This window comes from Diabrotica undecimpunctata, chromosome 9 (genome assembly GCF_040954645.1).
Source record: "Diabrotica undecimpunctata isolate CICGRU chromosome 9, icDiaUnde3, whole genome shotgun sequence".
NCBI lineage: Eukaryota > Metazoa > Arthropoda > Insecta > Coleoptera > Chrysomelidae > Diabrotica > Diabrotica undecimpunctata.
Genome location: NC_092811.1, coordinates 90,216,549 through 90,240,926, shown reverse-complemented (window position 1 = coordinate 90,240,926; position 24,378 = coordinate 90,216,549). Strand labels below are relative to the sequence as shown.

Below are 24,378 nucleotides of genomic sequence, written 5' to 3'. Positions count from 1 at the left end.
ATTTAAATTTTTATGTAATTTCATTGAATGTTAAATTGTTATTGTTATTTTTCTGAATTTTTGTAATCTTTGTCCATAAAATTATACAATTTTCAGTTACAATAAAGCATATTTCTACTATATTCTATTTAAAAAAAAATCATTGTGTTTAACGTTAAAACACAAAATCGTTAATTGTATTAATTTTTTTAAATGAAAAAATGAATATTTTATGCTCTAGTTTATATTTACATTAAATTGTAAATTAACAATGAACTAATAATTTTTTAAGCAATAATTGACGGGTAATAGGCTAGAAGGGGTAATGTCCAATAACAATAGTTTTCAAAAAATCAAAAATTTAACTTACCAAGTCTAGATTTTTTATTATTGGTGGCAGGAGAGTAAAGGAATATGTTTTTTTCTGATAAAAAAGTTTATAAAATATGTTGGTTAAATATTACAAAAATTTCCAAAAGTCCAGTCGTCAGAGAGTTGACCCCTAAAAATCATACGAACAAGCTGAATTTTGCAGAGAATATTAATTTTGGGAACCCAAAAAAGATGCAAAAAACTTTACCACTTTTACCCCCCCCCTAAAACCACCCTCGCAGGGGGTAAGAACGTGAAAAAAACCATTTACCAAGAATCTGTACACAGTAGAAAAAAAAGTTTTAAATAAAAAATGTAGCTGAGATAATTTGAAACAAAAATGTTTATAAGCATTTTTTGTGTAGAATGAACCGTTCTCTTAGAAACAACGCTTGAAGCGACCGTCGATTTTGCATGTCAGTTACGCACGCGAAATCAATGTTCAATAAAATTTGTATCAGCTGGACGGTAAAAATTCGATATCTTTTGATCCAAATGTCCTATCGACAAAAATCAAGATGCTTTTTAATGACAAAGAGTGCAGCTTTCGTATGCAGTTTTTGTATTTTACCGAGAATAAACTCAGTTTTTATAAAGGTGTTAAATAAATTAACGTGGCGCGATTTTTGCCATCTTTTACAATTCTCGTGAGATCGATAAAATTAATCACTCAACCTATGACATGGAATTTCAATTTTGAGTTGTGGTAAAAAATATGAGGCATTTGAAATATGAATAAAAAACGCAGAATTTAATGCTTTACATTACAAACGATCACACGTCACGGAAAATGAATTTAAGAATACTGTTTTGAGTGTAGATTATTGCAGTAGTTTTGTTCTTTTGAAAAATGTACTAGTGTAATTGAAAAAAAAGTTTTAAATGTTTTAGATCGTTTGTTGTGTGAAAGTTTAAATCCAACGCTTTTTAAGCATATTTCAAATGCTTTTATAAGGTTATAGCTTTTAAAGGTTAGGCTCTAGTAATCAAAACTTCATAGTGGCCAGTCAATGAAAGGGATAGCTTGTATTGATCTCGTGAGAATCATAAAAAATGGAAAAAATCGCGCCACGTTTATTTATTTAACAGCTGTATAAAATCTGAGTTTATTTGCGGCAAAATACAAAAACTGCATATAAAAGCTAAACTCTTTACCGTTAAATCGCATCTTGATTTTTATCGATAGGTCACTTGAATCAAAAGATATCGAATTTTTACCGTCGAGCTGAGACAAATTTTATTGAACATTGATTTTGCACGCGTAGCAGAGATACAAAATCGACGGTCGCTTCAAGCGTTGTTTCTTAGAGAACGGTTCATTCTACACAAAAAATGCTTTTGTTTAAAAGTATCTCAGCTACATTTTTTATTTGAAACATTTTTTTCTACTGCTTAACAATTCTTGGTAAATCGATTTTTTTGCGTTTTCATCCCCCTGCTGGGGGGTTTTAGGGGGAAGCCCGGGGGTAAAAGTGGTAAACTTTTTTGCATCTTTTTTGGGGTCCCAAAATTAATATTCTCGGCAAAATTCAGCTTGTTCGTATGATTTTTAGAGGTTCAGTGGCATTTTCGTCTCTGACGACTAGAGTATAATTTTGTTGCGAATCATATTTAGAAATCACAACAGATAAAACAGAATTTCATGCGCACAATAACTTATAAACGTTTAAAAATCGGAACATTACAAAGAAATTTAGCAGCTCTCTTGTCACATAATTTAAACAAATAATGTTTGTTATTATATTTTTCGTTACTTACTGGTAAAAATTTTGAATATGATTGTTCAGGAAGTAGGAACAAACTTTTCTAAGTAAGATGATATCTGTCGAGTTTCGTTAATAAACTGCATGATCCTAACACCATTGTAGTTATTTCAAATTCTCACAGACTTACACTGGCCGAATTTTACAAGAATTTCTTTCATTTTTTGAGTACCGAACTGACATTTTTCTTAACGCTTCTCGAAAAATTACGTCCATTTGTGTACATGTTTTGTGTTTTACTGCCATCACCTTGAAAGGAGAAGGTTCACGTCAATTCGAGATAGGAATGCCCACGAACAGAATAGGTTATTTCTATTGAGTCCAGCCTTCTTACAACATTTATTGTGAATGTGAAGTGTACAATGTACAGTGAATGAAACGGACCATGGTATAATTTTTGTTTTGGTTCCCTGCTTCGTCACAAAAATGTGAAGATGTCTCAATTCAACTGGTAGTCGAATATCATACTCAATCTGCCCCTTTTTCGAAACTTATTCCGGGTATGTGTAGAAAATGCTGTCACGATTCAACAGAACGTGGATGTTGAAGCTCAACATTGAGAGCTGTCTACGAGAGTACACTTCGTTAGTCGCAATGTATGGAAGATTAACATTTTTTTGATAGTCAATGGCAATGCATGCGAAAGTAGAATACTCCGTAGCCCTTAATCGTTCGTTTCGTTTTCGGTTGTAAAAAGTCTGAGATTATTTTTCTTTCTTTCTCGCCAGATCTTTTCCCCAACCTACGATTGGTTTTGGAACTCCCCTTCCTTTCCCTTTTGGAAAGTTTGTAAAGAACAGTACGTCTAACGATAGCATCCTAATATTGAGATTATTTTCCTTTCTCGAAGATCTTTTCGCCAGTCTATGACTGGCTTTGGAACTTCCTTTTTTACGCTTTAAGTTTTTAAAGAACAGTATCTGAAAGTGTCTGGTCAAAAAGTTCCTGTTATGTCCTTGAATACAACAACCACAAATTATCCTTTTTCAAATTGTGCCTCAATTCTATAGACCAGTGCATGTAGAACTGTATCCGATGGGAATCTCTCTCTGTAGGATGAAGAGGCACAACCCTTAACGTTGAATCTTTAAGGAATCTATCCATTATCTTTTCCATCGTTTTGAGATCAAAGGAAGTATTGATTATGGAATGATAGTCCTTTGCATTAACAAGTGTATATCTTCCAGTTTTTGGAATTAAGACAATTTCAGAAGTCGTCCACACTTCCGGCGCACGTACCAGGGCCAGCAAGGCCCTGAAGATCCTCGTAAGAAGTGTCACTAGAAGATTTATACCTTTTTGAAGAAATATTGGATATACGGCATCGAATCCAGGTGATTTCGGAGGTTCGAAGGTGTCTATTTTTCTGAGCAAGGATTTTCCGCCTCACCTTCTCTGCTTTTCATTTTATTGGCTAGTTCCTACGATTTTCTATTTTTGTTTATATACCCTGTTTCCGGTATTCAAAATAAAAACTTTTCATGATTATTTTACCCGAGAAGCTTTAAGAATCAAACCTCGTTCCTCGATATTTCGCAAAATAATTATCTTCAAACTATTTTTCAAACAAAATTTATTGTTTTCTAAAAGTTTCATAACAGATCAAAATTTTTATCTTTATACTATATTCTTATTTGGATCTTGACTCAATTTAAAATGTATAATTCATTCTCCTTCATTCCCGTGTCAATCTTCCTATTTTAGATAACTGTAAAGTAGTTTTTTCTATTTTCTTTTATTATCTTCGTTTATTGCTTTTTTTATATATTTACCTTTCTTTGTTTTAAACAGTTTTTACCTTTTAGTTTCTTTTGTATTCTAGAGGCTTACTTTTATAATGAATTTTTAAATGATCTTTATTTTGTACTTTTTTAGCACATATGTAAATCGGTAGAAATATTAAATGAAGCGTACGAAGTAGTTCAGTTAAGTTACAATCAACAGCGACTACTTGTATCAACCACTTACAGAAGCATCATATGCCAAAAATTAGACAAATGGAAGGTGGCTCAGGTGGGGACAAAAGATCGGAAAGTGTAAGTTTAAAATTTTAAATTTATGATTGTCATCTATTTAATTATTTTGTATATGATTAAGAGTGCAGAATTTTTATATTAAGATTGAAGTTTAGATCTTGATGTCATTTTGCTGTTTACCAGTTTTTGTCACGGTTTGTGTAAAATAGTAAAAGGGTGAATTTATCTACATTATTTTATTTTGTTTATACAGTGTGTCAAGGAAGCGGCAGCCTTAACACGAAGACTAATGAACACAGTGTGGTCCATAACAAAACAACCGATAGTAAGTAGAAGAAAAAAAAAAGACGCTGGTATGTTTAGGAAATTAGACCGGAATGATGTGGAGATCATTAGAAGAAAAATTTATAACATGTATGAAGAACAGGTGGTCCCCACGTTAAAAACCATCATGCAAATGTTGCAGAAAGATGATACAGGAATCAAGTGCTGCAGTGAAACAGTAAGGCAATGTCTTCTAAAAAACGGCTTTAAAATAAAAACGATCGATAAACGCCAAGTGATTATGGAATCTACTCGTCTACAAATTTGGAGGACGGAATTTTTAATTCAAATTCATAAATACAGAGAAAGTGGAAGAGAAATTGTTGATCTGGATGAGACGTGGTTTGACACCCATGACGTTCCAAAATATGGTTGGGCAGATTTTTCTGGTCGCTGTACAACAAAAGCTCCATCAAATAAAGGAAAACGTATTACAATAATCCATGCAGGAACAAAAAATGGTTTTATACCTAATACTTTAGCCTTGTCCTGCAAAAACATTAAGGACTCCCGTGTCGACTATCATTATAACACCATGTCAGAATTATTTGAAAACTGGTTTTCAACGAAGTTATTGCCAAATATACCACCAAACAGTGTAATTGTGACGGACAATGCCAGCTACCACAGTCGTAGGCTGAATAAAGTTCTATGTTCTAATGATACCAAACTTAGAATCCAGGAATATATGCTGGAAAATGTTACATATTATGAAGATAATTATTCTAAAAAACAATTACTTGAAACTTTAAAATCATTTTCTATCAGAAAATAATTTTATTGCGACAGTTTGGCAGAAGAAATAGGTCATACAGTTTTAAGACTTCTTCCTTACTATTCCATGTTCAATCCGATTAAACACATATGGCACAGTATAAAGAGGTTCCACAGTAAAACCACTCGTCTGTCGGCGCTTTGATCTCAGGAAGTAATACCGGCAAAGTACGAAATTGGTAATTCACCAGTGGTAACCCTACAGAGCCGTATTAAAACTTTCTGAGCCTACTACTATTATTTATTAAAATAAAAAATGCGGCTTCCCATATTTAACTGTCCAGTTGTTCTTACTAAATGTTAATATTACAAAAACAAAGGGTTTAATAAATGAAAAACAACATTACAATTCAATGTTTATATTTTTCAACGGTATTTAAAATATCAACGGTATTGCGCAAGTTTTAAATCTCAATGGTTTTTAATATATTGTACACGTCATACAAACGTTAAATAAAAAGGACGTTAATTTCGAAGCTCTCACGGCATTACTATACTCTGTTTTTAAACCAGGAGGAGTAATTCAAATTTACCGCGTCATAACGCTTGTTTGTAATTCGTCCAATGGCAGGCAAGTTTACTCCACTGTTATGAAATTTTGACATTATTGACATTTATGAAATTTTGTCACTATTTACATTTCGTAGGTTAATTTGGTTATATGGGCGATTTTTTGTGTTTTCTGCATTATTCGTTTAGTTTTAGTTGCAGTCTGCAAAAAATTAATTAAATTTTGCAATAGTCTTTTCATCAAATCAATCGCGTAATGTGCAAGAGTACATCAATTAAAATTCAAACTGCTGAAAAGATAACCATTTATTCTATATATTATGTAAAAGTTTTACACTAAAACCAAATCTTAAAATCACCGTAAATGAATGGAAAAAGTTTTTTAATAGTCTCGAGAAGCTTTTTATATTTTATGGTGATTTTTAGCCATAAATTTAAATAAAAAAAAATTTTCTTCGTCATTCTTTTTTTTAACAATTTCAACAATTTTTTAATTAATTAAACGAATATCAACTATTCTAATTGGGATATAAGCCACAATTTAACTTGAAAAAATAATTTTATTAACGTTTCGACTTCCAATTCAGACGTCGTTGTCAAAATACAAAAATAAATTAATATTTATTAATATAAAACTAACTCAGTTTAAGCAAAATACGGCACTGTTAACCCGTACGTTTCTACGCGACTAGCAATGGAAGATTGGTTCTCGAGCGACTAAGAAATAAGCGCAGTCGCCCTGCCGTTGACAGATTTTACTTCCAATTTTTAGGAGAGTGGTTCTACAGTGGAACCTCTTTATACTGTGCATATGGCATGAGCTGAAAGCATCGGTAAGGAGAAGTAATGTTTCGCCCACCCTAAATTCATCTGTGGTTCGTCTAATTGAATTAGAACTAGAGAAAATAGCCAATCACAGCTGGAAAAATAGTGTTACCCATGTTCTACAGATGGAAAGATCTTATATAAATACAGATAGGTTGCTCAAAGAAACAATTATTATAGATCTATATAACGACAGTGATAGTGAAACTGACTTGTCCATGTATTTTTTTTTAAATTAAGTACTTTTTGAATTATATTTATAAATGGGAAACTGTCTATGTATACGTAATTTATGTAAATATTTTTAAATTCAGTTTATAACGGTATAAAACCAACTTTTAGACACATCTCAATTTTGAAAATAATTTTCTAAAATATTTTTGCCTCTGTTCTTTTTGTACTCCATTTAGAAATGATAAAGTTTTGTAAATATGTGAATGTAGTGTATGTAAATATTTTTGCAACTATTATAACTTTGGTAGACAATGGGCTTTTAAACACACCTAACAATCGAATAAGTAATGCAAATCGAAAATAAAAGTACGATCCTGTCCAGAGGCGATCCCCCACTGCTTTGCGGTAGACACTTATCGATAATCAATATTAATGACTCTCTTAGATCTCTGGTAGGACTATACGTACTTCACCTTCTAGACCATAATCATTCTTTTAATGACCATTTTCAAATTATTCACATTCACAATAATAAAGGCCTTAAGCTATCTTATTAGAATCTATGGAAATTAACAAATTACAAAGTACAGATATAATTCTGAAAGACCAACTTAAGACAAGCAGTTCTCACCTCCTCAACTTATTCCGTTGAATTTTATGGAAATTTTGAAAACAAAAGCTTTCAGTGTTTTAATATTAAATAGTGTTTGTCAAGGTTTGTCAATAGATAATCTTCTTCTTGATATGTCTATCCGTGACGAATGTTGGCGATCATCATGGCAATCTTTATCTTGTCTGCAGCAATGCAGAAAAGTTGCACAGACGTTGTGTTGCTCTAGGTTTTGAGGTTTTTTAACCAGAATGTGCACAATGGCTTGTAAGACATTGCTTATTTTGTTTAAGCCATAAAATGCACGGTAGTTTAAATTTATTCAATTAATGCTGTTTATATTAAAAAAAAAGACTTTTAACCACTCTTGTATTTATAAATCGGATTTCTAGAAAAAAAATATAAATTTTTGATCCATGCTACTTTATAAGAAATATGTCAAATTTTTCACAGAATTTGATATGGTGATCCATTCAAAGTATCAAAGTTAGTCCTAGTATATGGGAAATGAGTTAATATTCACAATCTTAAGTAGTTTTTATTATTTAATGATGGTAAATTTTGGGCTACCGGTTTCAAGGCTTACAATATTTTCCCCATTATCAGGACCCAGTACGTTAGTCTTATTTATATTAATACTACAAGATATCAGATATAGGAAAGCTCTATAAACTAAGGTAATCCTGAAAACCACCTTTCCCCTCAAGGAATCCATTCATTCAAACCCCGGAATGCATAACTTTTATATTTCATGTATATTATGTTAATATGTAGCGAGATATTTTTTATATCTTTATTAATTTTTGTAGCTGTTATGTCAAGATTATAAAATTAAAATTTTTGTACGGCACATCATAAAAACGCAAACACACTTTATTAAAATTTAAACAGCTTTTTGCTCTAGATGTTATCTTATCATTTTAACAGTGTTACAGTTTAACAGTACCATTTTAACAAATGTTAACAGTGGGAATCACTTCGCTTATTGTTTTATGTTCTCTGCGTTAGCAGCGGGCATGTGCAAATTGAAATCCATGTGAAGAGTTTTATGTAATTTCTATTTGTAAGTATAGCAAATTGCATCGAAGATATATTGTTTTGTCATCACCTGTTTCAAAATTTGACTACCAATCAGTTCAATATTGCAATTTTTTAGCTCATAATTTTGACATATTCCAATATACAAATTCGAAAACAAATTGGCGTATATTTCCGTCTTCCTATGTCTGCCACCCAAAACTTCAAATCAAACAACCACCCAAAACAAAAGTAATCAGACTCCTAAACATTAATTGATAAAAAACAAAAACAACGCAAATACAAATATTTCAGCATATCTTACTACTTAGGAAGATCCTACCAGTGTCTTGACAAAAACAACAGCATTTTTGTGAGGTTATTTAACACATGACGATTTACCTAGTCTCTAGTGTTAATATAATTTTTTTTTTTTTGCTTTATCAAGTTAAATATATTATTTATTAATGAACAGAAACTTTTTAGGCTTGGCAATTTTGGAGGTATTATATATCAACATAGTGAAAAACCGTCTGACACATGCTTATATTGTACTAGGCCCGGATTAAGAATGTGGATATCAGATGTTGATGGAAATGTTCAAAAAACATTATTATTTAAGGTAAATACTTATTTATTGATATAATAATATAATTTTACTTAATAATAATAGAAAATGGTGTTGCTTTCGGCACATACGATGACCTTTATATAACATATAAAATCATCAGAAAGAGAGGATGAATATATATGTTCAATCTAGAACTCGCTGGTTTTCTCTCTTTCGCATTTTGAATGTATATTACCATAGAAAAATAAAAGCAAGAGGACTATATAAAACTCTATTTAAAAGTCAAATTAAAAGACAAATAATAATAATGTTTATTTAGGAAGCTTACATAGCTTACAAGAAACAAAAAGCATACTCAATACTAAATAAACATAAAAACTCACTGAAGTAGAGCTACTATAAAAGTAGCACCCCTTGTGCGCGAGACTTAAAAATGTATTTTCAAACAAAGAAATATTTAAAAATTGTATAAATATACATAGTAAGTTACATACACGCACTTAAAAAATACAATAATTTTAATTTTAATACAGCATGTGACACAAATGTGAGTACATGATATTAACTGCAGTAAATTCAAGAAATGTTGTGGTTGGTCATTGACATTGATAAATGGCATTTAATTTTAATTTATTTAGGAGTTATGGTAACCGCAATACATTATATTTTATAGAGTAAATTCTTATATAGGACAATTTTTAGTGAATAAGTTAAAGTAAACAATTATTATGACAGTATTATCGATATTATAAGGTGGAAAGATGCAATTAATCGAAGATGAATGAGAAAGAATCAGGAATATGTTAAATTGATCTATAAAATGTAATTGATGGTACGTAGTCAGTTATTGTAATACTGATATTTAGAAATTGAATAAAATTATAGGTAGAGTTAGTAGAAGATTATTAAGTGAGTTTGTTTTTAAGGTTAAGATCTATCATATATATTGTTAAGTTTGTTGCAGTAGATATTACTTAAATGGTTGGTGTCAGTATATAATATACTTAATAAATTATACATATACATATATACGTATTAGTAAATTAATAAATAAATTGTCAATACCAGCAGTCAATAATATAGAAGTGAATCAATTACCTACTTTTGGCTAATTGGCTATGCCAAAGCCATTATACAATAAAAAATTACCTACTTATCCATATATGCAATTGAACAATAATAATATTAAAATCAATCCTACAAAAATCAAGAACGACACAAATACTCTATAATTAACGTTATTAATTTCAAAACGAACCTAAAATGTCCTGGTTAAAGTTCAACGGGACACAATATAAAATAGTTCAGCACAACTAAACGATTTCCCAACAAATGTAACTAGCAATTATACAAGTAACCCGTACTTGTTATGAAACAGCAAACAATGTAATTAGTGTATAATAGAATATGTACTTTACCACTTGGAGTAAAGGTAGCGAAATGCTACCATGTAGTGAAGACCCAGGCCTTCTTGGCAGGTCAGGAACAAAAGTAAAGTGTTGAGTTTAAGTAGCTTGGAACCCTTGGTAGCGGTTGTATTTCGGAAATACGGGTGGGGGCGATTCTGAGCTCCGGAACTATAGCTAGGCATGGTACAATGAATACACAAGGTATGATACATAATGTTCCAAAATCGGTTCGCTTTCGTGCATGACGTAGTCAAGATCGCTTATTCCCGCAACATTTGAATGTAGTTGTATAGGAAAGACTTTTAATTTTAAGTTTTTTTATATAATTTGGCTAATTTAATTATAGTAATTATAAAGAGATGATAAAATTATGTTATTATAATATTTATCCTTTATAAAACATAGATATCCTTTATAAGACAAGTTTTAATTATCTTTTATTACACGTAGGTACAGGTTAATTAACTTATACTCTAGAGTTCGATATTTCAGATGTTTAAAAAGATACAGAAAAGTGGTAATGGAGGTACACAAAATTTGTACGTATATATACCTACTGAACTAAACACAAAATTAAAATAAATAATGACAAAGTCAACTTTATTTATATCGAATGAGCTAGCTGGCCATCGAATATGAGTGTAGTGAGGGCACACAATATTGCACAACATTTAAAATGACATTTTTGTAATATTCACACATAAAATTATCTTGGTATTGTTTATAATAATGATAACATTGTATATTTTAATAATGATAACATGATTTAACAAAGAAAAATATGTTATTTTGGAAGATGCTAAATTGATTTCCTCCGAAACAGTTCTTATTGCAAATTGCATAGCAGGCTGAGGCTAATTTCTTACTTAACAAATCGATATGAAAAAACCATTAAGGTTTCATGACTAATAATTAATAAAAATAAAGATTTAGACTTACGTCGTTGACCTAGAAGTAGTAAGAACATACTTTTTGGACTCTCTGTGTTCGCCTCCTTGAACGCGTTTCTTTTGGTTGGTTAAAAGGGTAGCCGATGTTGATTTAGGCAAATAAAGACTAGGTACTGCCTCAGGTTTGAGTTTTAGACCCTTTTTAGAAACGTAATTTAAAAGTTCCTGTTGTAGATTTCTTTGGTAATCTTCAGTTTTAAAATGTGTATAACAAATTCTTGCAGTATTACAATTAAAATTATCCTATCTACAACAAGATATAATCCACAGTTTTCTGGTCACGCTATCTTTAGGAAATGTATGAAACCTAAAGATTTTATCTTCATTGTCACTATTGCACAGCGTACTTTGAAAAAGGTACAAAACCAGATATACAATGGCAAATAAAAACTTTCAGTTTTACAAAAAAATACTATACAGTATAAATAAATAGTAACTAAACACCATTTGTATAAAGACACATATATAAGCATATATCTAAATTATTTTTCTATTATAAAATAGATGACTCAGTCAGTATTGAGATACTTTAAAATATATTTATTATCTCATAACTTGCAATTTGCAATAGTCACCATTGATAACCGATATTATTGTTGAACTTTTGTTTTTATACAAGCCTTTCTGTCTTGCCGGTGTAAAGTCGTCTGAACTCGATATTTATTGTGTTTTGCGTTTGAACTAATTTGTGTCTTATTTTCATATTATTATATTGTTTGATAAGTAAATTTTGCATATAATAATCGGTAGGTTATAGTAATGTGTATATTTTTTATTTTACTAAATTTCATTATAACTCATCTAAAATACCATATTGAATTGTAAAACAGATTTTTCTCTATTGTACTCTATTTTGTTTTTATTTCAGTAAAACTGCTTGGAAGTGAGTGACAGTGAATCAGAATAAGCAAATCTACTACTATTTACCTATTCACAGTATTTCCTCTGCAGAAAATTTTTAAATTTCAAGGGATTTGCATACAAAAAGAGTACTTATATTATTAGTATATGTATGAAAACAAAAATAAATATTTTGCCTGAATCTCTAGGAGAAGTAAAGATTTTACGCTACTGAAAATATATTTTTTATTCAATTATAACCAAAACAAAACATTTAAAAAAAAAATTAGATCACTTTTTAACCATAATTTCAAAATTAATGTGTACGTTAAGCTGTAATAATGGGTTCGAGGTGGTTCAGGCGATCTTAACTACGTCACACTACTGGACCAGCTGTCAAATGTCATGCGCAATATCATACCTTGTGTATTCATTGTACCATGATAGCTAGGAACACTAATGTCGTTTCATTCTTGAAGCTAGTGATGATCTCTGCTTATTTGATTCAAACCTCTACTCGCAGTTAGATGGGGTTTTCGGTACGATTTGAAATAATATCTCTTAAATATTTATACAAAGTTGCGAAATTATGTATGCACTAGTATTAATAGTATACTAGTTTTACGTAACGAGTGTTGTAAGGAGGTTATTACGCACGAGTGAAAACATTACGGTCAAGAGCGAGCAGGTACTTTATTCCGCAAAGTGTATAGTCTTTCTAAACAAATTTTGCTGTATATTTTTGCGAACTGTTTAAAAAAACATGTACATACAAACCAAATAAAATGGCACAATCAAATCATAAACGTATAAAATTTATTTATTTATTAACAGAAAATAAATTATAATTTACAACAAATCTTTAGTTTTAAAACTTCAACGGTAACATATTTTTAAAGAGGTTCTGAAAATGTTTTCTTGTGGCATGTTCAAATTAAATATTGTATTTATATTATATAAATATTTAAACTGTCAAAATATTTTCCCATCTGTCATTGATAAAAATATTTAGTCGCATATAAAATTTAAATTTCAAGTCGTCAATTCTGTACATTTCACTACCAGATGTTGAGTTCGAAGAGACAGAGAGGTGAAAAAGAAAAATGATGAAACCAAAAATCACGTTGTTCCCAAACGCCTCTTATCGAAAGATTCTTATAGCCTGTGTCATATAGCTTTGGAGTAGACGCACCTTCTTTATTTTGGTCAACCAGCCTTTCAGTACGGTGTTTTGAAATGCCGTGTATGGCAAGAAACTCTTACAAACCACTTCATATCCCTTTACTTTGACTCTTTATCACCGATACATTTCTGGATGAATGAACTCGTTTTGTTTTGTTTGAGTAACTTCGCTTCTTTGAAATTACTTTCATACTTGAGAATGTGATGTAAAATATTTTGCTTGTCGTAATTACCCAGGTTCCAAAAGGTATTAAATATATCATTCTCCTTGCCCACCAAAAGCTAATTTTTTTGTTCTATTTTCTTCCCTCTTGTATTTACGTAACCGTAACCTAGATTTATTTTAGTCTTGCGCTTAATTTTTTACGTCTGGTATCGTTGGTTATTCTTGTGTCTCCATATAGAAGGCTCCTTCTTTTCTGGAGTTGGCAAGGTACCTCAAAAAGTCTGGTTTGTAAACATCTTCATTTTCCTACAATAAAATACGTATTTTACTAAAAAGAGAAAAGCCTCAAAAAACCTTCAGCATAAACCTAATATTTTAGGTTCGAAAAATATATCATAAGGGGACAAGCCACACATTTAATAAACTTATCGTTCTTAAGTTTATATTTTCCGAATCACTGCTACTTCCGGACACTGTATAGTCTTTGTCATCTTCGCTTTGATTTAAACACGGATCTTGGTCACTGTCTTCAGAATCAAACAGAAAAGTCTATTTTCCGTTTACACACTCGGGAATGTTCCACGCCCATGTTGATTACTACTGTGGCTTGTCTCTTTCTGTTGCAATATAAATTAATGGTGACACAACGGAACTTCTTACAGTGTGCGATTTCAACTTTAACTCAGTTTTAACATATGTAAAACTACTAAACACTTCCAATAAAATAATATATATATATATATATATATATATATATATATATATATATATATATATATATATATATATATATATATACATGTATACATGTATATACATATATATATATATATATATATATATATATATATATATATATATATATATACATGTATATACATACATATATATATATATATATATATATATATATATATATATATATATATATATATATATATATATATATATATATATATATATATATATAACCTCGATTGTGAACTATATACTTGATATTATGTGTTTATATTACTTGTGTACCAGTAAAAACTCAAATTCTTTATCATCTACTATAATTTTTTCAAATTTACTATAATTTTACGGCCATGGTACAATAATCCGACTCTTCAGGGTTGCTAACACTGCTACACATAATTTATTTTTCGTCGTCTATTGATGGGTCTACGGTGTAAACATTTTATCATGTTCTAAACATTTCAGGAACTGCTGACAAAAGAATGCCCAGAAGTGCCGCTCATAAACCCAATATCATTGAACCTAAAACGATTAAAGCCTCAGAAGGAATCTGCTTTTGGAATTCTACTACCATTCAATGAAAAACTTTTAGTTACTTATAACAACGACATTGTATACATATTAGATCCCAAGGAAATGACCATTATAGCTACAGTTAGTCATTTAAGAGGGTAAGATATAATATAGCATTACGAAATTTTTTATTTTGTTTACGTAATATTTTGTAGCGTTCTACATGTTGCCACGCACAGAGATGAAATTTTCATTTTAGAAGAAGATAGAAGCTTAGTTAGGATATCATTTAGGCCGGAAACAATGGGTATGCACGAATTAATTTTGATTTTAATGAATATTTTACTCCATAGCTTATATTTTTATTTGTTAGCTGCTTTCAGACACGTAGTCTCACAACGATCTAGAATGCCTTCTTCTTTTGGTGCCTATCCTCTGTGGATGTTGGCAATCACGTTGGTCCATACAACTTTGTTGACAGCTGCTCTAAATAGATGTATGGTAGTTATTCCTGCCCACTGTCTGATGTTCTTCAACCACGATGTCCTTCTGCGCCCTTGAGATCTTTTGCCTTCTATCTTGACTTGTAAAATTAGTTGAATTAGTTGATACTTCTCATTGCGCATCACATGTCCTAAGTGTGTCATCTTTCTGATTTTTACGATACGCATAATTTCCAGATCTTTATTCATACTTGGATCACGGTCTTGTTTGTAACATGATGGATATAGGAAATTCTGAGCATGCGGCGGTAGCACCACATTTCGAAGGCTTCTAATCGTTTGAATGTTGCCTCCGTCAAGGTCCAGGCTTCGACTCCATATTAAAGGGTAGAAAATACATAGCATCTCAAGACTCGTGTTCTTATATCAATGTTCAGGTGCATATTATATAAAATTTTCCTGAGGCGATTGAAGACAGCTCTCGCCTTTTCTATACGACATCTTATTTCCTGTGAGTGGTCCCATTCCTTATTTAGACTGCATCCAAAGTATGTAATTTTGTCGATTATTTTCAAGGGTTCATTATTAGCTGTAAATTGGTGCTGTATTACGTCGTTTTTACTTACTACAAGAATTTTGGTCTTCTTACAGTTTAATTTAATGCCATATCTGTCACAGGCTTCCACTACACGGTCTATTAATGTTTGCAGATCCTTCGCATTATCAGCAATCAAAACCGTATCGTCCGCATATCTTAAATTGTTTATGATTTCACCATTGATTTTTATACCTTCTCTTAAACTATCAATAGCAACCCTGAACAGCATTTCCGAGTAAGTATTGAACAACGTCGGTGATAAAATGCAGCCCTGACGTACTCCTCGTTTTATCGTGAATTCTTGTGAGGTTTCTTTGTCTACTCGTACAGTTGCCCTTTGCTGTAAGTATAAATTTGTAATTAGGCGTAATTCTTTGTTATCAATACTAGATTCTTTCAGTATCTGAAATAATTTTTGATCTTGCACCTTGTCAAATGCTTTTTCAAAGTCTAGCAAAGCATGCGTACACTTCGCAATTTACGTCTCGAGCTCTTTGTATCAATACGTGTATGGAAAATAGGGCCTCTTGCGTTCCCAGTCCGCTTCTAAACCCAAACTGAACACTGCTAATGTTTTCTTCAAGTTTTCTATATCTTATAATTCTGCAATCGGAGCATCTGATAGCATTCTAGAATTTCTATTTCTTCTAATTTGCTTACAACTTCTTCAATACCATTCTTTTTAAAAGTTTAAAATATTTTATATCTTTAGTTTGAGAAGAGACTTTTCTATTTTATGTGCTGCCGTCATGCGTGGGCACCATGCTATAGAGCATGTTTTATTTCTTCTCTTAACTTCATAAGACCGGGCCCTCTACCAGACATTAAAGAGCGGACAGTATCTAAAACTACCTGATTGAATTGTTGGTGAAATCTAACATACTCTATTCAATACTTCTTACAATTTTCATTTTTGACAATTATATTGCCAAAAAAAATAAAATTTTGTTTAAAAATTCTTTTTTATTTAGTAATAAAAAAAAATACCTCACACCTTAGGGTAGAATATATATATATATATATATATATATATATATATATATATATATATATATATATATATATATATATATATATATATATATATAATAAAAAAGAAGATTTATTCATCATTGATACATGCCTGAAAAAATGTAACAAATACATACTTATATGGAAAAATTAAAAAAAAAAATTTTTTCAGGCATCTATCAATTATGAATAAATCTTCTTTTTTATTACTAAATAAAAAAGAATTTTTAAACGAAATTTTATTTTTTGGCAATATAATTGTCAAAAATGAAAATTGTAAGTTGGCATTCATGACTTTGAGGCTTATTTGTAATTGGCCGCTATTCACACTTATTTATAAATTCAATTGTTTTTGTGTTAAAAGTTTCTCAAAATTATGTTACAAAATGTAAGAGAAACATTTATTAGATAAGCTAATTTTTGAAATAGTGTTTTGAAATATGTTTAGCAGCATAAATTTATTAACCAAACTAATTTTATTTGGTGTAAATAATAGCCCCTTTTATTGACTCCAACCCATCTTCTTTCTTCTTCTGTCCGATGATCGAACGTTGGCGATCATATCGGCAATAATAACTTTGTTTACGGCGACTCTAAATAAATTAGCGGTGGTCTCTTACCATTCTCGGAGATTTCGGAGCCAGGATGTTCTTCGTCGGCCTGGGCCTCTCCTTCCGGCGATCTTACCCTTTATTATGAGTTGTAGAAGGTTATACCTCTCTGGATGTCTCATTACATGACCGAAATATTGTAACTTTCGAATTTTTATCGTTTTTGTTATTTATGTGCTTTTTTTCATTCGATGTAAAACTATTTCATTTCTTATTCGATCAACCCAACTTATCCGCAATACTCGTCGATAAATCCACATTTCAAAGACCTCTAATTTTTTCAATAATGTCTCTGTAAGGGTCCAGCTCTCCATACCATACAGCAATGTGAAGAATATGTAGCAGCGTATTAATCTGATTTTAAGGTTTAACGCAATATCTCTATTAATTAGAATTTTCTTTAATTTATAGAAGGCGGCTCTGGCTTTTTCAATGTGTATTTATATTTCTTTATTTATATCCCAGTTATCGTTAACGTTTGCACCCAAGTAAATAATATTGTGGACTCTTTCTAACTTTATTCCATGCGCTCTGATGTTCGTTGGTTGTAACTCCGTTTTGCTGACAACCATAAAATTTGTCTTAGAAGTATTAAGTTTTAGCCCATATTCATCACATGCTTCGGTTACGATGTTTAAGTCGTTGCAGGTCTTCTTCATTGGAGGTAATAAGTACCGTGTCGTCTACATATCTGAGATTGTTGACATTAATTCCGTTGATTTTAATGCCTGTATCTTCAACCAAGGCTTCTTTGAAAATAAATTCGGAGTAGATATTAAAAAGTAGAGGCGATAGAATACATCCTTGTCTTACTCCACGTCGTATTTCCACTGCTTCCATCGTGTTGTGTCCAGCTCGTTGTTTACACATTGATGCCAATACAAATTTTTGATAATACGGAGGTCTCGGTCATCAATTCCCACCTGTTGCAAGACACCTATCCAACCCATCCAAAACATATTTATATATATATATATATATATATATATATATATATATATATATATATATATATATATATATAAAACAGTACGGTCGAAAAAATAATTTGAAATATATATATATATATATATATATATATATATATATATATATATATATACAGTGTAGGTAAAAGTTTATGGTCGGTATGGTAAAATTTAACAGGATATCTAACGCAGATATAAAATCATATTTTCAGCGAACAGACAAAGATAACAATCATATTTCCCCTTGGTCTCCCCTCCATATTTCTTATTGCTGCCCATTGCCCAGTAGTGAGACGATTAGTTCCGATTAGATTCGATTAGTTCCGATCAGAGATATTTTACATATCTCTGGTTCCGATCCTAAGAAACTAGAGGTGGGTCGTTGACATTTTTATTGTTTTTCGTAAACTGTAACTAGTTGATTGTTTACCAGTAGTTTCAAATAAGCGAGTACACAAACAAACATATTGGCTATTATATTGAAAGAAACTAACGAAGGATATATTTATTATAACTTAAAAAATAAATTAAACAATACAAATAGTACTTACATTTACATGACACATTATTAAATCGCGAATCGTCTAAATTGACATTTAAAAACATACGTTTTTCCACTCTTGTTGTTTCTTCTTTTGTTTAAAATTAAACCAGATTTTGAACATGTGTTCACAATGAACAGATTTTGTTACAATACTACAATATTTTATGAATATAGTGGTTAAGTTAGGATATAGATGGCTATGGTTTTTTCACCACTGTAATGGACAGTTCCAATCACCGTTCGAAATTTTTTGTGGGTAATATCATCTGACAAATACATGTCGACTTCTTTTATATCTCTAGATACAGGTGTATATTTAGATGAGTCATGTCTAATAAATTCATCAAAAATACACCATGGACTTAAGTCATCTTTATCAGTTTCTTTTTCTTGTACTGGTTGATTTTCACTAGTACAATCTTCTTTTTCTTTTTTTATAGAAGTAACCAGCTTCTTAACTCTTTCTTTTGTTTTTTATAACTAGGTATTCTGATTAATGAATAAGTTTCGATTTACAATTGATCTGCATTTTCGATTTCAAATCTTTATTGATAGTTCGTCAAAGGATTTATTTATTGTAAATATTCAATTATGAATTATTTTTCTTAGTCAAAATTATTGACCTAGTATAAGAATAATAATTTTATTTTCAAAAAATGCGCATTTGTAGCAGATGCAGCTTTTATGGTCCACTTTCTGAATATTGCAATGATTGAAACTTCTCCTGACGCATTTCTGTCCGTTTCGACTACTTCTACTACAAGTACTGACATACTGCCACCGCCACCCAAGCGTCAAAAGGTGATGGGTACTTCCATTAATAAAAATATTAGTTTAGAACAAAAGAAACAAATAGATATGGATTTAATAAACCTATGCAAAGACTCGTTTCATCCGTTTTCCATAGTTGAAGAACGAGCTTTTAAAAAGTTTGCAGGGTGGATTCCTGGATATAAACCACCAACAAGAAAAACTTGTTCATTACGTCAGGCTCATTACTTCAGGAATGTTATACCAAAACTAAGCAAATTATTAGATCACAAGTTGTTAAAGAAGTAGAAAATATCTGTATTACTACTGACCTTTGGACATATGGAGTAACTGAAAGTTACATCGCATTAACAAGACAATATTTAACCGAAAATTTAGAATTTAAAACGATTTTATTAGGCTGCTGCCATTTTTCTGGAAACCATAATTCAGAAAAGATCGCTTTTGAAATTAGTGAAGTTATTTCACTAATTTCGAATTTCAGTTTCTAAAAAAACACATTTCAAAAAAAGTACCTTATCTTTAGAAAGGCTTTTAAAGTATCAATTACAACATAACAAAGTTCCCAAACGGCCAATCCAAGACGTGGAAACCAGGTAGAACTTCACCTATTACATGTTAAAAGAATGACCAAGTTAGAAGAGGCAATCCGTTCCACTTTTGTATTAGTTAATACAGACTTAGACTTGGACCAAATCTAAATAATGAAGACTGGATTATTTGTTCTCAATTTTCCCAAATTTTACGGCCTTTTAAAGAAATAACAAGTACAATGAGTGGCAAAAAATACTTGAAGGGTAGTTCAGTGATTGTTATGGTACGCTGCCTTCAAGAATCTTGCAATAAAATTTTAGCAAACGGTAACCTTACATCCATAGTATCCGACGTAGTACAATTACTAATATCGGTTTTAGTAAAAAGTATTGTAAATGTGAACACATGTTCAAAATCTGGTTTAATTTTAAATAAAAGAAGAACACGGTTAACAAGAAACGTGTAATGTAAATGTAAGTACGATTTACTATTTGTATTGTTTAGTTTATTTTTCAAGTTATAATAAATATATCCTTCATTAGTTTCTTTCACTTCAATAAATATACACATAAAAGATAATAGCCATTATGTTTGTTTATGTAGGTACTCTCTTGCTTGAAACTACTGTTAAACAATCATAGTTATAGTTTACGAAAATCGGTTTAGTCGCGTTAAGAGCGTAGGCGCAAAATTTCAGGTTAATGCTTTTTAAATGTATTCATTTTTTTCGAATCCTGAGAAAACTAACAAATATTTTTGAAAAATTGAAACGCAGAATGAAAGGTGACATTATTGCCGAGGGCCGAAATAAACAAAAAGTTTTTTTGAATGAGATACTTAAAATTCAAAATCACACTAAATTTTCTCTTTTTTCGCCCCTGTAACTTATTAAAATAAACACTATAGAAGTTTTCAGCGACTTTCGGCCCTCGGTAATAATGTATTCTTTCATTCTGCGTTTAAATTTTTCAAAACTATTTATTAGTTTTCTCAGGATTCGAAAAAAAAAAGAATGCCCACCTCTACTCGTTCGTTACCTGTGTTCCTACTTTGATTCGGTGCTTTGACTACGCGACATGAGACGTTGCCAAATAATTTCGTATGAAGGTTTATTTATTGTGGAGTTATATGCATTTTATTATTTTTATTGGAAATACGGCACAGTGTGACTTTAAAATAAGCTTATTTTGATGTTTAGATTTTTAATTCGGAAATCGTACTTAAAATACGAAACATTAATAAATTTTATTTACATAAAACGATTTCCGAAGTGGAAATCAAAATGTTAAATTAAACTTATTGTAAAGAAAAATTGTGGCAAATTTAAAATAAAAAACAGTAAGCTGTCATTTAAATCAATTCGCCCAAATTTGATTATCTTAGAACGTTGTTAAAATGCTAAAAAGACAACAGGTCAAATAAAACCCATAAGTTTGGCAACGTTGAACTTCTCCTCTTTTCTTAGTTCCACTAATGCTATTTCGACGATATAATGGGCTGACCTAATATACCTCTCTCTTTTTAAATAGGATCTCACATAAGGTCCATACCGACCATAAACTTTTACCTACCCTGTATATATTATAGATTGAAGGTAGTGGCATAATACCTTAATCCAGAAATAAAGGTTTACAATGTTCCCTAGACTCTACGCTTGCAAGTATCCTTACTACTCTTTTTTGTAGTTTAAAAATTATGTCTGCGTGACAAGAACCACCCCAAACAGTTATTCCGTACTGTAAATGGCCATGGAATAGTGCAAAGTAGCACATTCTAAGGGTACTTTTAGGAATCATGTAAACTAAGTTGCATATTAAAAATGTACTTGTAGCAATTTTAGAACTTTAATTTGTATGAGCACTTTAATCCAAATTATCGTCTAGAAAGATTTTTAATAGCTGATCACTATTTCCTGAGATATACTTCCAATCAGAAATAAAAATCAAATTCTGATTTTTGTCTTCATTTAGCTTCAGCCCAATATGCAAAAACCAGATTTTTGCTTTCTGAGTATCACGTATCTATTTTAATTTTTAAATTATATTGATTAATATCAGTATCAATGAGAGTTGTATCGTCTGCAAAGCATACACATTTTATAGGAAAACTATAGTGAAATAAATCGTTCAGATAAATAAGAAACAAAGTGGTCCTAATATCGAACCTTTATTCGACAGTGTGAAAATCAGAATAGCTATTTATTTAATTTAATTAACAGCTGTAAAAGCTGTAATTTAATTAACAAAAACTGCCTGTTTTCTGTTTGTTAAGTATCATATAAATAGATTAAGAGCGTTTCCCCTCTTATCCTTATAAATCCTATTCTTATAAATGCCGAGCCTGTTTATTTCTGTAGTATAATCATTTGTTTCATTGATCAAAGTTCCTCAATATGTGGTGTATATTTTGTGGTCTTTCTGTAATTAGCAAATATTTCGTTTTTTACCGTTTATAGTAATTTCCATCTCAGCTCTATTCATACTTAAGCTTTCGATTATATGTTATAGGTCTTTTATGCTCGTTGCAATGATCAGAGTGTCATCTGCATATCGTAAGTTGTTAATTAATTTTCCGTTAACGGTAACTCCCGCTTTGATATTATTCAGCATGTTTTTGAAAATTTCTTAAGAATGTAAGTTAACAATTAACAAAAGTGGCGATAAAACGCTTTCCTGTCTAACTCTTCTACAGATCTTCATTTCTTCTAAGTGTTGCCTATCAATTTGAAATATGGGACTTGGGTTCCAATATAATGTTTGGATTATCTTTATGATTTTACTGGCAATGTTCTTATTCATAACTATTGATATTAGTTTTTCATGTCGTACTCTAGTCTGTAGAAAGCTTTTTCGTAGTCAAGAAAGCACAGTTACACAGTGACATTTTAAGAGTGCTGTTAAATAATTTAACGGAATAAAAAGAAATAGTCTTAAAATGAATTAACTAGTAAAAAATGTTCTATGTTACGAAATCTTATCATATCACCAATATAAATCTAATTTAAACTAATTTTGTTCGCAGGAAGTGTAGCCTCCACCACAACGGACTCATTTTTACCTCTAAATTCATTAAAAGACCTCACATCGAAACTACAGTCTACCAGCATCATCCCAGCTATACCTCCAATCGTAGAAAACATCTTTAATCATGATATGAACGTACACACCGACGAAACTATAATAATGAATGCCGAAGAAGCCCTAGAATCTCCCACAAGAACTAGCAACATCACTCACGATGTACAAAAGAAGTTTGAAGAAATAGGAAAAAAGGAGTTCGAACATAATATTTTATTTAAGAAGAGTAGATATAAGAAAAAGCGAAAATCTTTGGATACCAGTACGAATAGTTTAAGCTCCAATAGTTCCGAAGAAAGAGAATCAAATATTATTAAGCCGACCATAATGAATCTTAGTTCTGTGGGTGTGCTACCTGATTTACGTAGTCCAGAATCTATTAAATCCGACATAGAGTATAAAGAGAGATTATTAGCAGACATTTTAAGTTTAGACAAAGTTAAAATATCGAATATAGAAGATAATTTAGAATCGAATAATTCTGAAAGCGAATGTGATGATAAAGTGATTAGTTACGAAAAAGAAGAAGAAAATATTCCAAAATTTGATTGTGATAAACTTAAATTATTTGAAAATTTAGAACCTTTAAGAGTTAACTACAATCCACCGTTATCTACACTGCTACCAAAAACGTCAACACACAATATCATAGATAAAAAAATCGATCATATCAAACAAGACGCTTCCAATATGTCAACGCACAAATCTGCAACGTCTCCGAAGATTCCAGATGCCCCAGGTATGTCAGATTTGAAGAAAATGTATCTCTAATACGCATGCCATCCCATGGTTGCTTTGTTAACGCTTTTATATAATATTCTTTTCCTACTAAATCCGTTTCGCATCAGTCATTATTAATTTAACATTCCGTTAGAGCGCAGTTCATTTTTTTGGCAAGGTGAATAAAATTAAAACAGCAAAATTAGGTTTACTGTAATATGATCAAATTACTAAAGATATCTAAAAAAAATGATCTTTTGTTAAAAAAATTAAGCAACAAAATAGGAATATCCGGTTGTTTATATTTTTGTTATTTTTCGTAAATTGAATATAATAATCGTCGATTTATTATAATCTGAATGATTTAATTTGAAGTGGATAATTTAATCATGTTTAACCCGAGGATAC

At 30.7% G+C, this 24,378-nt stretch overlaps 1 protein-coding gene across 1 annotated transcript in view; it reads left to right on the top strand.

Annotated features, from left to right (window-relative positions):
- The window catches only part of LOC140450273 (WD repeat-containing protein CG11141), an 85,288-nt gene that overhangs the window by 32,720 nt on the left and 28,190 nt on the right, over positions 1-24,378 (top strand). The window contains exons 3-7 of the mRNA XM_072543799.1: positions 3,990-4,150; positions 8,811-8,946; positions 14,646-14,851; positions 14,909-15,000; positions 23,195-23,989. Of these exons, the coding sequence (XP_072399900.1) occupies positions 3,990-4,150; positions 8,811-8,946; positions 14,646-14,851; positions 14,909-15,000; positions 23,195-23,989 (1,390 nt within the window). The remainder of the gene's footprint in view (positions 1-3,989; positions 4,151-8,810; positions 8,947-14,645; positions 14,852-14,908; positions 15,001-23,194; positions 23,990-24,378) is intronic.